Below are 15,099 nucleotides of genomic sequence, written 5' to 3' on the forward strand. Positions count from 1 at the left end.
ACTGTACTTGTGACACTAATAAAAGATTATGATGATTATAACAACAAATAAAACCTATTGCAACTGCTTTCTTAAAATTGCAATGCAGATGAAATCTGTGTGTATGTGTGTGATTTAACATTTGCGCAAGTGTCGGGGGAGGAAAATTGTCATTTGAAGAGGCAGGAATGTGCTGTCCCTCTGTCTCCTCGAGAGGGGGCTGGACCATTGGCGCTGGTTTTGGGGAAGTGGGTGTGGAGTAGTGTAGGCTCTGCCCCTTTTTCCGTTTGAGATCACAAGTGTATGTGTGTGTGGGGGGGTTTTCAACGTCAGATCAGACGGTGTGAATAGCTCGGTTGTGCTTCAGTCTCTCTGGAACAGTGTTGTGGCTCTGAGGTAAATGCCGATGTTTATTTTCAAACAAAAACAAAATATTTTGATCTCAATTATTGGCTCTTTTATATTTATTTTTAAATATTAGCTGTGTGGACTCTTGTCCAGGCTGTAGAACCACGACCCCCCCCCCCCCATACTTAGCCACGTCTTTAAATCCCCCCCCCCCCCCCAACCTCAGTCAGTTTTTCTAAAATGTTCAAAGGTTGTTTTTTCCCCCCTCAATATATTTATTTTCTTTCCCCTCCTGCTTCCAGAGAACCCACTCGAGTGAAAAATGGCCGTAGAAGGAGCAATGAAGTGTGTCAAGTACTTGATGTTCATATTTAACTTCTTGTTTTGGGTGAGTGTTAAGTTTTTTTTTAATGTCACTTTTTTTTGAGGGGGGGGGGGCGGTCGGTGTGTGTGTATGTGTGTGCGTGTGAGAGGAGGGGGGGGGGGGGGTTGGTGTGTGTGTATGGTGGGGGGTGGGGGGGGGGGGGGGTAAGTATCACCTTAAATGTGACTGGACTACAATTCTGTCAAAAATTTGGCCAATGTTGTGGTGTGGACGTGCTGAGAAAACTTAATTAATATTGCATCCCAAACTGCAATTTTTGGTTCGAAATAATGCACTGTTTAAACATGTTGGATTGGCTGATTTTTTTGGTGTTTCAAAGTCTGTTTACTTGCACAGCTATTTCCCCCCTCTTTTTTTTTTAAACTCTTTTTTTTTTTTTTCCCCCTCTCTCTGGTTAATGCTAAACTCCTTCAGAACAAAACGTCTGCCAACATTGAGACTGCTTTTTTTTTCATAGGACCAGCGACGTGGATTGATTTCCCCACACCCCCTCTCTGGAAATGCAGGATCTTGTGGGAGGGCTCAGTCATGGTTTTGGGAGAGGAAATGGAAGTGTGTGGGGGGAGAAAAATAGGACATCGGGGGGGGGGAAGAGAGGGGGCATTAACTATCTGTCGAGGGTGAATAAGACTAGATTGTTTTGGATATTGGGATGGGATTTGGTCTGTGTTTGTGTGGGTTGTTTCTTTTTTTTTGGGGGGGGGGTGAAATCAGATCAAGGGAAAGCAAGCCTAACATTCCCTTTTAAAGGGATGGGGAACATGAGGATGATCTGATTGGGATTGATTGTGTGAGGGAGGGGAGGGGAGGGGGGAACATTAGGGTGACTGAGATTGTTGTGTGAGTGGGGGTACATTAGGGTGATCTACTAGGGAGGACTGAGATTGTTGTGTGAGGGGGGTACATTAGGGTGATCTACTAGGGAGGACTGAGATTGTTGTGTGAGGGGGGTACATTAGGGTGATCTACTTGGGAGGACTGAGATTGTTGTGTGAGGGGGGTACATTAGGGTGATCTACTAGGGAGGACTGAGATTGTTGTGTGAGGGGGGTACATTAGGGTGATCTACTAGGGAGGACTGAGATTGTTGTGTGAGGGGGGGTACATTAGGGTGATCTACTAGGGAGGACTGAGATTGTTGTGTGAGGGGGGGTACATTAGGGTGATCTACTAGGAAGGACTGAGATTGTGTGAGGGGGGTACATTAGGGTGATCTACTAGGGAGGACTGAGATTGTTGTGTGGGGGGGGGCATTAGGGTGATCTACTTGGGAGGACTGAGATTGTTGTGTGAGGGGGATATTAGGGTGATCTACTAGGGAGGACTGAGATTGTTGTGTGAGGGGGGTACATTAGGGTGATCTACTAGGGAGGACTGAGATTGTTGTGTGAGGGGGGGTACATTAGGGTGATCTACTAGGGAGGACTGAGATTGTTGTGTGAGGGGGGGTACATTAGGGTGATCTACTAGGGAGGACTGAGATTGTTGTGTGAGGGGGGGTACATTAGGGTGATCTACTAGGGAGGACTGAGATTGTTGTGTGAGGGGGGGTACATTAGGGTGATCTACTAGGGAGGACTGAGATTGTTGTGTGAGTGGGGGTACATTAGGGTGATCTACTAGGGAGGACTGAGATTGTTGTGTGAGGGGGGGTACATTAGGGTGATCTACTAGGGAGGACTGAGATTGTTGTGTGAGGGGGGGTACATTAGGGTGATCTACTAGGGAGGACTGAGATTGTTGTGTGAGGGGGGGTACATTAGGGTGATCTACTAGGGAGGACTGAGATTGTTGTGTGAGGGGGGGTACATTAGGGTGATCTACTAGGAAGGACTGAGATTGTTGTGTGAGGGGGGTACATTAGGGTGATCTACTAGGGAGGACTGAGATTGTTGTGTGGGGGGGGGGCATTAGGGTGATCTACTTGGGAGGACTGAGATTGTTGTGTGAGGGGGATATTAGGGTGATCTACTTGGGAGGACCTGGGATTGTTGCGTGAGGGGGGTACATTAGGGTGATCTACTTGGGAGGACTGAGATTGTTGTGTGAGGGGGGTACATTAGGGTGATCTACTTGGGAGGACTGAGATTGTTGTGTGTGGGGGGATATTAGGGTGATCTACTTGGGAGGACTGAGATTGTTGTGTGGGGGGGGCATTAGGGTGATCTACTAGGGAGGACTGAGATTGTTGTGTGAGGGGGGTACATTAGGGTGATCTACTTGGGAGGACCTGGGATTGTTGTGTGAGGGGGGTACATTAGGGTGATCTACTTGGGAGGACTGAGATTGTTGTGTGAGGGGGGTACATTAGGGTGATCTACTTGGGAGGACTGAGATTGTTGTGTGTGGGGGGATATTAGGGTGATCTACTTGGGAGGACTGAGATTGTTGTGTGGGGGGGGCATTAGGGTGATCTACTAGGGAGGACTGAGATTGTTGTGTGAGGGGGGTACATTAGGGTGATCTACTTGGGAGGACCTGGGATTGTTGTGTGAGGGGGGTACATTAGGGTGATCTACTAGGGAGGACTGAGATTGTTGTGTGAGGGGGGTACATTAGGGTGATCTACTTGGGAGGACCTGGGATTGTTGTGTGAGGGGGGGTACATTAGGGTGATCTACTAGGGAGGACTGAGATTGTTGTGTGAGGGGGGTACATTAGGGTGATCTACTAGGGAGGACTGAGATTGTTGTGTGAGGGGGGGTACATTAGGGTGATCTACTTGGGAGGACTGAGATTGTTGTGTGGGGGGGGGGGACATTAGGGTGATCTACTAGGGAGGACTGAGATTGTTGTGTGTGGGGGGGGGGGCATTAGGGTGATCTACTTGGGAGGACCTGGGATTGTTGTGTGAGGGGTGGGGAACACTAGGATGAACTACTTGGGAGGACTGGTATCGTTGTGTGAGCAGGATGGTCCTCGGCGCTTTTCTTTTAAAGATTACCTGACTGGGTGGGAGTTGTGACAAGATTTTGCACCAGCGATATTTATGGCTGTGCCAATCTCGCTTACTAAACCGTGCCCCCTCCGAGCTATTGGTGTCCTCAGTCTCATTTCCTGCACTGCCTTTTTCTCTCTTTTCAAAATTGATTGTTTACAAACAGGAATTGCAGGTTTTTCTTGCAAGGCCAGAGGGAGGGGAGTGGGATTTGTTGAAAACTAATGCTGCAAATTCTCAGCAGGTCAGGTAGCATCAGTGGAGAGAGAGAGAGAGAGAGAGAGCTGACATTTTGAGGTTCCGGACCTTTATCATCACAACTGTCTGGGATTCACTGACTCAATCATTTTTTTAATGCCTCATATTCAATTTTAACAGCATTTGGATGTGTATTACTTGATTATTCCTTCAAGCAGTTCCTGATTTGCTTTAATGTTGCTATTTAATCTCCTGCTGGTCAATTTTTTTTGGTCATCTTGACATTATGGGAGGCATTCTCAAATTGAAATGGATACTTCTCGAATTGTTCTGAAGGGGGAGTGGGGTGGTGGGGGAAGAACCACTGGGGTTTGGAATGTGTCTTTAACTCAGACTGCCTTTGTTGTAACTTTGGGGTAAGATTATACAAGTCCCAGGAGCTTACTTTGTTTCGCTCGCCTTAGTTCGAGAACTTCTCAGGGGAAGCTTTGTCTCCTCTCCAAAAAAAAGAATGTGGTCAGGGGATTGAGAATGTGTAATGGCCGCCAACTGGGAGAATTCTTAAATGGTTGCTGTTCTTGTGACCTGGTGGGGACATTTTATTTTGGTGATTTTTGTATCTACAGCTACATAATATATGTCTGCTATGTTGTTTGGTACTACAGAACCTGAGTGTTGCTGGGAAAAGAGACCCGCTATTAAAGCTTTTCATATTGTGCTCACCAGATCAGTTTGCAGGTATTTTCTGACTGTTAACAGGAACAACAATATTCTACACTCTTTATGCAGTTTAGATGTTCCCCTGTTAAGGTTGGAAAATTCTTGCGAGCTGTCCTGACAATGCTGGACAAAGAGCTTCGGCTTGTCTCTATAATGCCACTCTGACAATCTTGTGTTGCCGGATACCCTTGTGACTTTTGACATCTCGGTGCTCTGAAGTACCTTCGCAAACCCTGATTTCGAATGTACCAAATGACCAGTTGTTTTACGTTCGTTTACGGTTCGATTCCTGGCCCCGGGTCACTGTCTGTGCGGAGTCTGCACGTTCTCCGTGTCTGCGTGGGTTTCCTCCGGGTGCTCCGGTTTCCTCCCACAGTCCCAAAAGACGTGCTGTTAGGTGAATTGGATATTCTGAATTCTCCCTCTGTGTACCCGAACAGGCGCCGGAATGTGGCGACTAGGGGCTTTTCACAGTAACTTCATTGCAGTGTTATTGTAAGCACACTTGTAACAATACAGATGACTATTAGGGCAGCAAACAGAATGGTTCTTGCTGTGAGTAAGGGCACAGACAGCAGAGTTCTGGGTAAGTTCTGGTGAGGGTAGAATGTGGGTGACTGCACACCAAACTGATTCATCTTTGTTTTCCACTTTGTCACAAGCCTCTTGCTCAAAAGGTGATCTAAGTTTTTACGAGTCAAGTTTTTAAGAACTTCACTGAAATCTCTTCAAATAAGAGTGATGATATGTGTGTGTGTAGCCAGCGTTGAGATTGCTCAAGGCAGTCAGTAACACCTACCCTTGTTGCAGGAGTGTGGTTTTTGCAATGTAGAACAAGCTTAAAGGTGTTACATTAAGGCCTGTGCTTCAGGTTTAACCAATGTGAAGTTAACTCTTAGTTTGTCAACCAGTCTGTTAGGTAGTCTCAATTAGCAAAGTGCAACCGGAACAGTTGGCTGCAATTTTTTAATACAAAAAATTTTAATACAAATCGCAGTTGGTGCAAAATCAATTCTGTGAAATGCGTAGGTTTTTAGTCTCTTGTTTGCCGGTGTATGTACTTGAAGGATGTTGCGACTCCCCTTCCATGGGGTAGGGTTGATGTTTTCCCACAAGACACTGCAGCAGAGCTCCACGCCATGGCTCACTCTGCACAATGGGAAATGAGCTAACGTGTTTTTCCAAGAGCCTAAACATACATTGTTGAAATTGGTAGCTCTAATTAAAGCTTTTAAAAACCATTTCTTCCCTATCTCTATTTTCCTTCCCTCCTCGCCCCCGGCAATGAAACTAGGTTCCTTAAACTTTGAATTAAAGTTTCATCACATGACCTCAAACTGCCCCACCCAGTCATGACATTTCTTTTCTAATTTTAACGCACAAGTATTGAGAAAAACATGACTACTTTTTAAATGCCACTGATATTTAACCTGGGTTGCTTACAGCAGTGTCTTGAATATTACACTTCCTGGAAGATTAGTGGGGCTGTTTCATAGAATTTACAGTGCAGACGGAGGCCATTCGGCCCATCGAGTCTGCACCGGCTCTTGGAAAGAGCACCCTATCCAAGGTCAACACCTCCACCCTATCCCCATAACTCCGTAACCCCACCCAACACTAAGGGCAATTTTGGACACTAAGGGCAATTTATCATGGCCAATCCACCTAACCTGCACATCTTTGGACTGGGAGGAAACCGGAGCACCCGGAGGAAACCCACGCACACACTGGGAGAACGTGCAGACTCCGCACAGACAATGGCCCAAGCCGGAATCGAACCTGGGACCCTGGAGCGGTGAAGCAATTGTGCTATCCATAATGCTACCGTGCTGCCCTAAAGGGAGTGTTTTTTTTTTGTTTTGTTGCTGTGATCGTGCTTTTGCTTTGGTCTTCACTCTGTAAGCTGATGGAAGTAATGCATATTATGGACTGTCACTTGTTTGTGGAATAGTTCTTTCCAATTTCTCTACAGGAATGAACTAATTTTCTACTTAGTACTCTCGGGGGGCCAGGCCAGTGGTTTAAGTAATGGAGTCGATGTTTTTCTTGCTCTTTGCTTGGCCATATTCTGAATGGTAGTCTGATGTTGCAAACTTGTAACTAAATAATTCCACCCCTCTCCTTACGTAATGAAATAAAATTTTAACATTATTTCACCATCTTCCTTCCTGTCCCTTGTTCTCTTGGAACATTATTAAGCAATGTTGTCACTTTTAAGATGTGCCAAATAAGAAGTGTCATAAGAATCCAAACCTTCCGACCAATGATTTTGGTACAGCTGCGAGAATGTGAGTTTGTATGTTCTCCCCATGTCTGCTCCGGTTTCCTCCCCCAGTTCATAGATGTGCAGGTTAGGTGGAATGGCCACGCTACATTTTCCCTTAGTGTCCAAATGTTAGGTGGGGTTGCGGGGATGGGACAGGGGAGTGCACCGAGGTACGCTGCTCTTTCAGAGGGTTGGTGCAGACTCGATGGGCCGAATGATCTCTTTCTGTACTCCATGGATTCTATGGAATGCGGTCTTGCATGTGCCCTGCAGTGTTGTTTTCAAAAACTTCATTCATGGACGCCGCTGGCGAGGCCAGAATTTATTGCCCATCCCTAATTGCCCCTTGAGAAGGTGGTGGTGAGCTGCCTTCTTGAATCGCTGCAGTCTGTGTGGTGTAGGTACACCCACCGTGCTGATAGGGAGGGAGTTCCAGGGCCAGGATTTTGACCCAGCGACAGTGAAGGAACGGCTGGTTGTATTTCCAAGTCAGGATGGTGAGTGACGTGGAGGGGAACGTCCAAGTGGTGGTGTTCCCTTGTGTCTGCTACCCTTGTCCTTTTGGATGGGAGAGGATGGCTTTGGAAGGTGCTGTCTAAGGAACCTTGGTGAGTTCCTGCAGTGCATCTTGTAGGTGGCACACACAGCTGCTACTGTGCGTTGGTGGAGGAGGGAGTGAATGTTGAAGATGATGGATGGGGTGCTGATCAAGTGGGCTCCCGGATGGTGTTGATCTTTTTGTTGGAGCTGCACTCATCCAGGCAAGTGTATTCCATCACACTCCTGACTTGTGCCTTGTAGATGGTGGACAGGCTTTGGGGAGTCAGGAGGTGAGTTACTCACTGCAGGATTCCCAGCCCCTGACCTGCTCTTGTAGCCACAGTATTGATATGGCTGGCAGAGTTACTGGTCAATGGTAACCTCCAGGATGTTGGTGTCGGATTCAGTGATGGCAATGCCATGGAGCGATGGTTAAATTCTCTCTTGTTTGAGATGGTCATTACCCGGCACGTGTGGTGCAAATGTTACTTGCCTCTTATCATCCCAAACCTGAATGTTGTCCAGATCTTGCTGCATCACAAACTGCTTCAGCATCTGAGGAGTCGTGGTCTTGAAATGTATGCGAGCATCCCCAGGGTATGTCATTGATGAAGATGGCTGGGCCTATGACACTCTCTGCACTGGTGTCCCGGGACTGAGATGACTGACCTCCAATAACCACAACCGTCTTCCTTCGTGCTAGTTAGGACTCCAACCAGTGAAGAGTTTCCCCCCGATTTCCATTGACTCCAGCTTTGCTCGGGCTCCTTGAGGCCACACTCGGTCAGATGTCAAGGGCAGTCATTGTGAGCAAGTGCCACTGGACTGTCGATGACACTTTCCATCACTTTGCAGATGATGGAGAGTAGACTGATGGGGTGGTAATTGGCCGGGTTGGATTTGTCGTTTCATGTGTACAGGACATACTCGGGCAATTGTCCACATTGTCATATTGTAGCTGTACTGGAACAGCTTGGCTAGGGGTGCAGCAAGTTCTGGAGCACAAGTCTGCAGTACTATTGCCGGAATATTGTAGGGGCCCATTGCCTTTGCAGTGTCCAGTGCCTTCAGCCGTTTCTTGATATTGTATGGAGTGAATTGAATTGGTTGAAGACTGACATCTGTGATGCTGGGGATAGTACATAGAAAAGTGTCCGACTCCACTACCATAGCTGGGAGTGCGTTCCACGCCCCAACCACTCTGACTAAAGAACGTACCTCTGACATCCCTCCTATATCTCCCACCCTGAACCTTATAGTTATGCCCCCTTGAAACAGCTACATCCACCCGAGGAAAAGTCACTGAACGTCCACTCTATCTATCCCTCTCATCATCTTATACACCTCAATTAATCACCTCTCATCCTCCTTCGCTCCAAAGAGAAAAGCCCTAGCTCCCTCAGCCTTTCCTCATAAGACTTACCCTCCAATCCAGGCAGCATCCTGGTAAATCTCCTTTGCACCCTTTCCAATGCTTCCACATCCTTCCTATAGTGAGGTGACCAGAACTGCACACAATACTCCAAATGTGGTCTCACCAAGATCTTGTACAAGGATCTCTGGAGAAGGCTGAGATGGATCATACACTTGGCTCTTCGGGCTGAATGTTGTTGTGAATGCTTCAGCCTTGTCTTTTGCATTGATTAAGGGTTAAGGAAAATCCCAAGGCTTTTTACACGTACATAAAAAGCAAAAGGGTAGCCAGGGAAAGGGTTGGCCCACTGAAGGATAGGCAAGGGAATCTATGTGTGGAGCCAGAGGAAACGGGCGAGGTACTGAATGAATACTTTGCATCAGTATTCACCAAAGAGAAGGAATTGGTAGATGTTGAGTCTGGAGAAGGGGGTGTAGATAGCCTGGGTCACATTGAGATCCAAAAAGAAGAGGTGTTGGGTGTCTTAAAAAATATTAAGGTAGATAAGTCCCCAGGGCCTGATGGGATCTACCCCAGAATACTGAAGGAGGCTGGAGAGGAAATTGCTGAGGCCTTGACATAAATCTTTGGATCCTCGCTGTCTTCAGGGGATGTCCCGGAGGACTGGAGAATAGCCAATGTTGTTCCTCTGTTTAAGAAGGGTAGCAAGGATAATCCCGGGAACTACAGGCCGGTGAGCCTTACTTCAGTGGTAGGGAAATTACTGGAGAGAATTCTTCGAGACAGGATCTACTCCCATTTGGAAGCAAATGGACGTATTAGTGAGAGGCAGCACGGTTTTGTGAAGGGAAGGTCGTGTCTCACTAACTTGATAGAGTTTTTCGAGGAGGTCACTAAGATGATTGATGCAGATAGGGCAGTGGATGTTGTCTATATGGACTTCAGTAAGGCCTTTGACAAGGTCCCTCATGGTAGACTAGTACAAAAGGTGAAGTCACACGGGATCAGGGGTGAGCTGGCAAGGTGGATACAGAACTGGCTAGGCCATAGAAGGCAGAGAGTAGCAATGGAAGGATGCTTTTCTAATTGGAGGGCTGTGACCAATGGTGTTCCACAGGGATCAGTGCTGGGACCGTTGCTCTTTGTAGTATATATAAATGATTTGGAAGAAAATGTAACTGGTCTGATTAGTAAGTTTGCAGACGACACAAAGGTTGGTGGAATTGCGGATAGCGATGAGGACTGTCGGAGGATACAGCAGGATTTAGATTGTTTGGAGACTTGGGCGGAGAGATGGCAGATGGAGTTTAATCCGGACAAATGTGAGGTAATGCATTTTGGAAGGTCTAATGCAGGTAGGGAATATACGGTGAATGGTAGAACCCTCAAGAGTCTTGACAGTCAGAGAGATCGAGGAGTACAGGTCCACAGGTCATTGAAAGGGGCAACACAGGTGGAGAAGGTAGTCAAGAAGGCATATGGCATGCTGGCCTTCATTGGCCGGGGCATTGAGTATAAGAATTGGCAAGTCATGTTGCAGCTGTATAGAACCTTAGTTAGGCCACACTTGGAGTATAGTGTTCAATTCTGGTCGCCACACTACCAGAAGGATGTGGAGGCTTTAGAGAGGGTGCATAAGAGATTTACCAGAATGTTGCCTGGTATGGAGGGCATTAGCTATGAGGAGCGGTTGAATAAACTCGGTTTGTTCTCACTGGAACGAAGGAGGTTGAGGGGAGACCTGATAGAGGTATACAAAATTATGAGGGGCATAGACTGAGTGGATAGTCAGAGGCTTTTCCTCAGGGTAGAGGGGTCAATTACTAGGGGGCATAGGTTTAAGGTGAGAGGGGCAAGGTTTAGAGTGGATGTACGAGGCAAGTTTTTTACGCAGAGGGTAGTGGGTGCCTGGAACTCACTGCCGGAGGAGGTGGTGGAAGCAGGGACGATAGTGACATTTAAGGGGCATCTTGACAAATACATGAATAGGATGGGAATAGAGGGATATGGACCCAGGAAGTGTAGAAGATTGTAGTTTAGTCGGGCAGCATGGTCGGCACGTGCTTGGAAGGCCGAAGGGCCTGTTCCTGTGCTGTACATTTCTTTGTTCTTTGTTCTTTGTTTGATTATTCTGGGCTCCCCCAGCATTGAGGATGGGGATATTTGTGGAGCCTTTTCTCCCAGTGAATTCTCCACCACCATTCATCACTGGATGTATCAGGACTGCAGAGCTTCGATCTGATCGGTTGGTTGTGGGATTGCCTAGCTGTCTATTATTTCCTGCTGATGTTGTTTGACACGCAAGTAATCCTGTGTTGTAGCTTCACCAGGTTGATAGCTCATTTTTGGGCATGTCTGGTGCTGCTCCTGGCATGTTCTCCTGCACTTAGGGTTGATCCCCTGGCTTGCTGGTAAAGTAGAGTGGGGGATATGCTGTGCCATGAGGTTACAGATTGTGGTTGAGTGCAATTCTGCTGCCAATAGTCCACAGTGCCTCATGGATGCCCAGTTTTGGGTTGCTAGACCTGTTCGAAATCTATCCCATTTAGCACGGTGATACCCTTTGTGTGGTGTGGACACGAGGCTTTGTCTCCATAACAACTGCAATGGTTACTCCTGCCAAATCTCATGAACAGATGTGTTTGTGACCGGTGGATTGGTGGGGATGAGGAGGTTTTTCCCTCTTGCTGGGGACTCAGTCAGTAATAGCTCTACGGAGCCACACTTGGTGATGGATATTGAAGTCCCCACCCCTTGCCACCCTCTCTGTGCTTCTTCCAACTATGGGTGGTATTCCCCCCCCCCCCCCCCCCCCCCTGAAACCAGCGGCGCGCGAATCGCGCAAGGCCGCTTGGAGAATCGCCGTGAGCAGCGATTCTCCGGCCCGGATGGGCCGAGCGGCCGCGCGTAAACGGCCTAGTCCCGCCAGCGCCGTCCACACCTGGTCACTGCCGGCGGGTACTCATCACGAAGGCTTGGGGGGGCGGCCTGTGGGAGGGGGGCTCCGTTCCCGGGTGGAGCCTCCGGAGTGGTCTGATACGCGATCGGGACGAACCGATCGGCGGGCCAGCCTCTCTGTCGGCGGGCCTCCTTTCTTCCGCCATCAAGCCTGGATCCATCCGCCATGTTTGTGCGGGGAGGACGGCCACCGCGCATGCGCTAGTTGGCGTTGGGTCTCTGACGCCGCGCCGAGGTCCCGCTCCCGTAAATCGCGCGATGCCCCTGCTAGCCCCACAGAGGGGGGAGAATAGGGGTCTCTGAACGGGCGCTGACACCGGAGTAAAACACTCTGGTTTTTACACCGGCGTCGGCACTTAAGACTCCCATTGGGAGAATCCCGCACTATAGCTCCACAGCAGCTGATAAGAGTGTTTCCTGCAGTTGGCTGGGGAGGGAGAGCTAGTGAGTTAGATCGTTGTCGATTTGATCTATTGATTGGTTAGTAAGTTGTGAGCAAATGCAGGCCTAATTTCTGACCACTCCACTCCAGGGAAATTCAAGGTCATTCTGTGTGTTAAGGCATTGGTGTCAGGGAATAGTTCAAAAGTGGATCACTGCTTGGTTTTTTTTGGAAAATTAAATCCTCCATTTCAAGGCACTCTGAAGCATCTAGATTAGCCACTGTGCTCTGTATTTTAGCACCTCAATGTTTAACTCTTCACATTCTCAAGCCTGTCCTTTTTTTTAAAATTTGGCACTCTTTGGGGCATCTAATTGGAGTCAGGTGACCTCTTGGGCATTGTGGCGCCAACTCTCCAGTGTTGCCCTGGAGTCTCCAGGAATTGAAGATTTGTCAGGTAGTGCTATGAGCCACTGGAGAGAAATCGGAGGCATTAAGTTTTTATTTTCATATCTTTGGTTACTTGGTTGTTAAAATAGATGAGGTGATTTAGGATCCTTTGGAGAGTATGGGAAGGATTATGGACCTGTTGGGGAGGTTTGGAGGGTTCGCGGGATACAAGCTGAATGTCTGGAAAAGCGAGGTATTCCCGGTGAATGAGCTCGGACAGCGGGCTAATTTAGGGGGGATGCCATTTCCGGTAGCAAGGGATAGGTTTAGGTACTTGGGGATTCAGGTAGCGAGGGAATGGACGGGGCTCCATAAGTGGAACTTAATGAAGCTGGTGGAGGAGGCCAGGGAGGATCTTAAGAGGTGGGATACACTGCGCTTAACGTTGGCGGGGAGGGTCCAAGTGGTGAAAATGAATATTCTGCCGAGGTTCTTGTTTATCTTTCAGGCTCTCCCGATCTTTATACCAAAGGCCTTTTTTCGGAAAGTGGACACGATCATCTCGGACTTTGTATGGGCGGGGAAGGTGCCGAGGGTGGGGTGGACCCTGCTACAGAGGCAGAGGCAGCAGGGGGGGTTGGCGTTGCCAAACTTGCTTCATTATTATTGGGCGGCGAATGTGGACAGGGTGCGGTGGTGGTGGGAAGGGGAAGGGGTAGAGTGGGTTAGGATGGAGGAGGAGTCTTGTAAGGGGTCTAGTTTGAGGGCTATGGTGATGGCAGCATTGCCAATGGCTCCGAGTAGGTATTCAGGGAGCCCAGTGGTGCAGTCCACGGTGAAGATATGGAATCAGCTGAGGAGGCATTTTAGGGTGGAAGGGCTAACGCCGCTGTTTGAGAATCATGGGTTTGAGCCGGGGGGGATGGATAGTGTGTACAGGAGGTGGAGGGAAGTGGGGCAGGTCAAGGTGAGGGATTTGTATTTGGAGGAAGGGTTCGCCAGTCTGGAGGGGCTAAGGGAGAGGGTAGAGCTGCCGAGGGGTAGTGAGTTCCGGTATCTACAGGTTAGGGACTTTGCACGAAAGGTCTGGAATGTTCCCCAGATTGCTGGGATACACCCTGCTGGAGCGACTGCTGCTTCCGGATGTGGAAGGGGAGGGAAGAATTGGGGATATATATAAGTGGCTGGGGGAGCAGGGAGGCGAGCGGGTGGTGAAGATCAAGGAGAAATGGGAAGCGGAGTTGGGAATGGAGATCAATTGGGGAGTATGGAGTGAGACACTGCGAAGGATAAACGGGACCTTCTCTTGTGCAAGGATGAGCCTGATACAGTTTAAGGTGGTGCACAGGATGCATATGACTTGGGCGAGAATGAGTAGGTTCTTTCAGGGGGTAGCAGATGAGTGTGAGAGGTGTGGGCGGGGGCCAGCGAATCATGCGCACATGTTTTGGGGTTGTGAAAAATTGGGAAAATTCTGGGCGGGAGTGTTCCTGGTCTTAGCCAGGACACTGGAGGAGGGAGTGGACCTGGACCCTTTGGTGGCGATATTTGGAGTCTCAGAGAAGCCGGAGCTCATGGAGAGGAGGAAGGCCGATGTCTTGACCTTCGCCTCTCTGATTGCACGGCGATGAATTTTGCTGGAGTGACGGTCGGCATCGCCACCGGGGGCAGCAGCATGGTTGGGTGACCTGTATGACTTCCTGCGGTTAGAGAAGATAAAGTATGAGTTAAGGGGCTCAGCAGGAGAGTTTGAGAAAAGGTGGGGGATGTTTGCGACCGTGTTTGAGGAGCTGCTCGTCGCAGAGGGGAGGCGGGGGGGGGGGGGGAAAGGAGAAAAATCTGTACAAACTGTATAGTTGATTGTTGGGAAGAATGTTTCCCGGGGTGTTTATTTGCTGTAACCTACTTTGATACAAGTTTGTAATAAAATACATTTAAAAAAAAAAAATAGATGAGGTGGGGGATTATGTTGCCCAGAATTGGCAACCCTACTTTGCAGACTTGAAAGGGGTGCTGTGTTCCATCCTTCCTATCTCCACAATCATACAAGAAGTATTGGTTCCAAATTTTTACTTTTGTTTTGGATATGAGCTTGTTTCTTTAGATTTCTGCTGTTGGTGTGAGTTTTAATCGCCACCAATGTTGAATCTGTTGAAAGAAATTTAGAGTTGCGAGTGAAATGAGAATCTGACCTGGTGTTATGGGCCAGGGTTTAGAGAACGTCGAAGTGTATCATGGAGTTCACCTGACCCACGACCTTTAATAGATTGTGGCCTGGGGAGCACACTGCCCACTCTACAGGTGTGGTACAGCAGAAATGGAAAAGTATTTTTTAAAGCAAAGCAATGTTATTCTATGAACTCAAATGAACCTTTTTAAAACATACAGTGAACATCTTAGCAACCATCAATTCAAATACAACCCCCAAAGAATACAACACTAAGTAATGCTTAATAACTTCCCAAACAACATCCAGAAATAAAAGAAACACCTTTAAACAGAAGCACATTAGGTTTACATTCACTACTGAGAACATTTATAATTCCGAATTCACCAAATGATCAAGAGATAGTCTTTTCATGGCAGAGAGAACAGCAGTCCACCTGCTTTGTCTGGCTTC

General features: G+C 48.1%; 1 protein-coding gene across 1 annotated transcript in view; it reads left to right on the forward strand.

Moving 5' to 3' along the window:
• Positions 1–576: 576 nt before the first annotated feature.
• The window catches only part of cd63 (CD63 molecule), a 63,302-nt gene continuing 48,779 nt past the window's right edge, over positions 577–15,099 (forward strand). Inside the window, exon 1 of the mRNA XM_072493834.1 lies at positions 577–715. Within this exon, the coding sequence (XP_072349935.1) occupies positions 650–715 (66 nt within the window). The 5' untranslated portion in view covers positions 577–649. The remainder of the gene's footprint in view (positions 716–15,099) is intronic.

This window comes from Scyliorhinus torazame, chromosome X, assembly GCF_047496885.1.
Source record: "Scyliorhinus torazame isolate Kashiwa2021f chromosome X, sScyTor2.1, whole genome shotgun sequence".
NCBI lineage: Eukaryota > Metazoa > Chordata > Chondrichthyes > Carcharhiniformes > Scyliorhinidae > Scyliorhinus > Scyliorhinus torazame.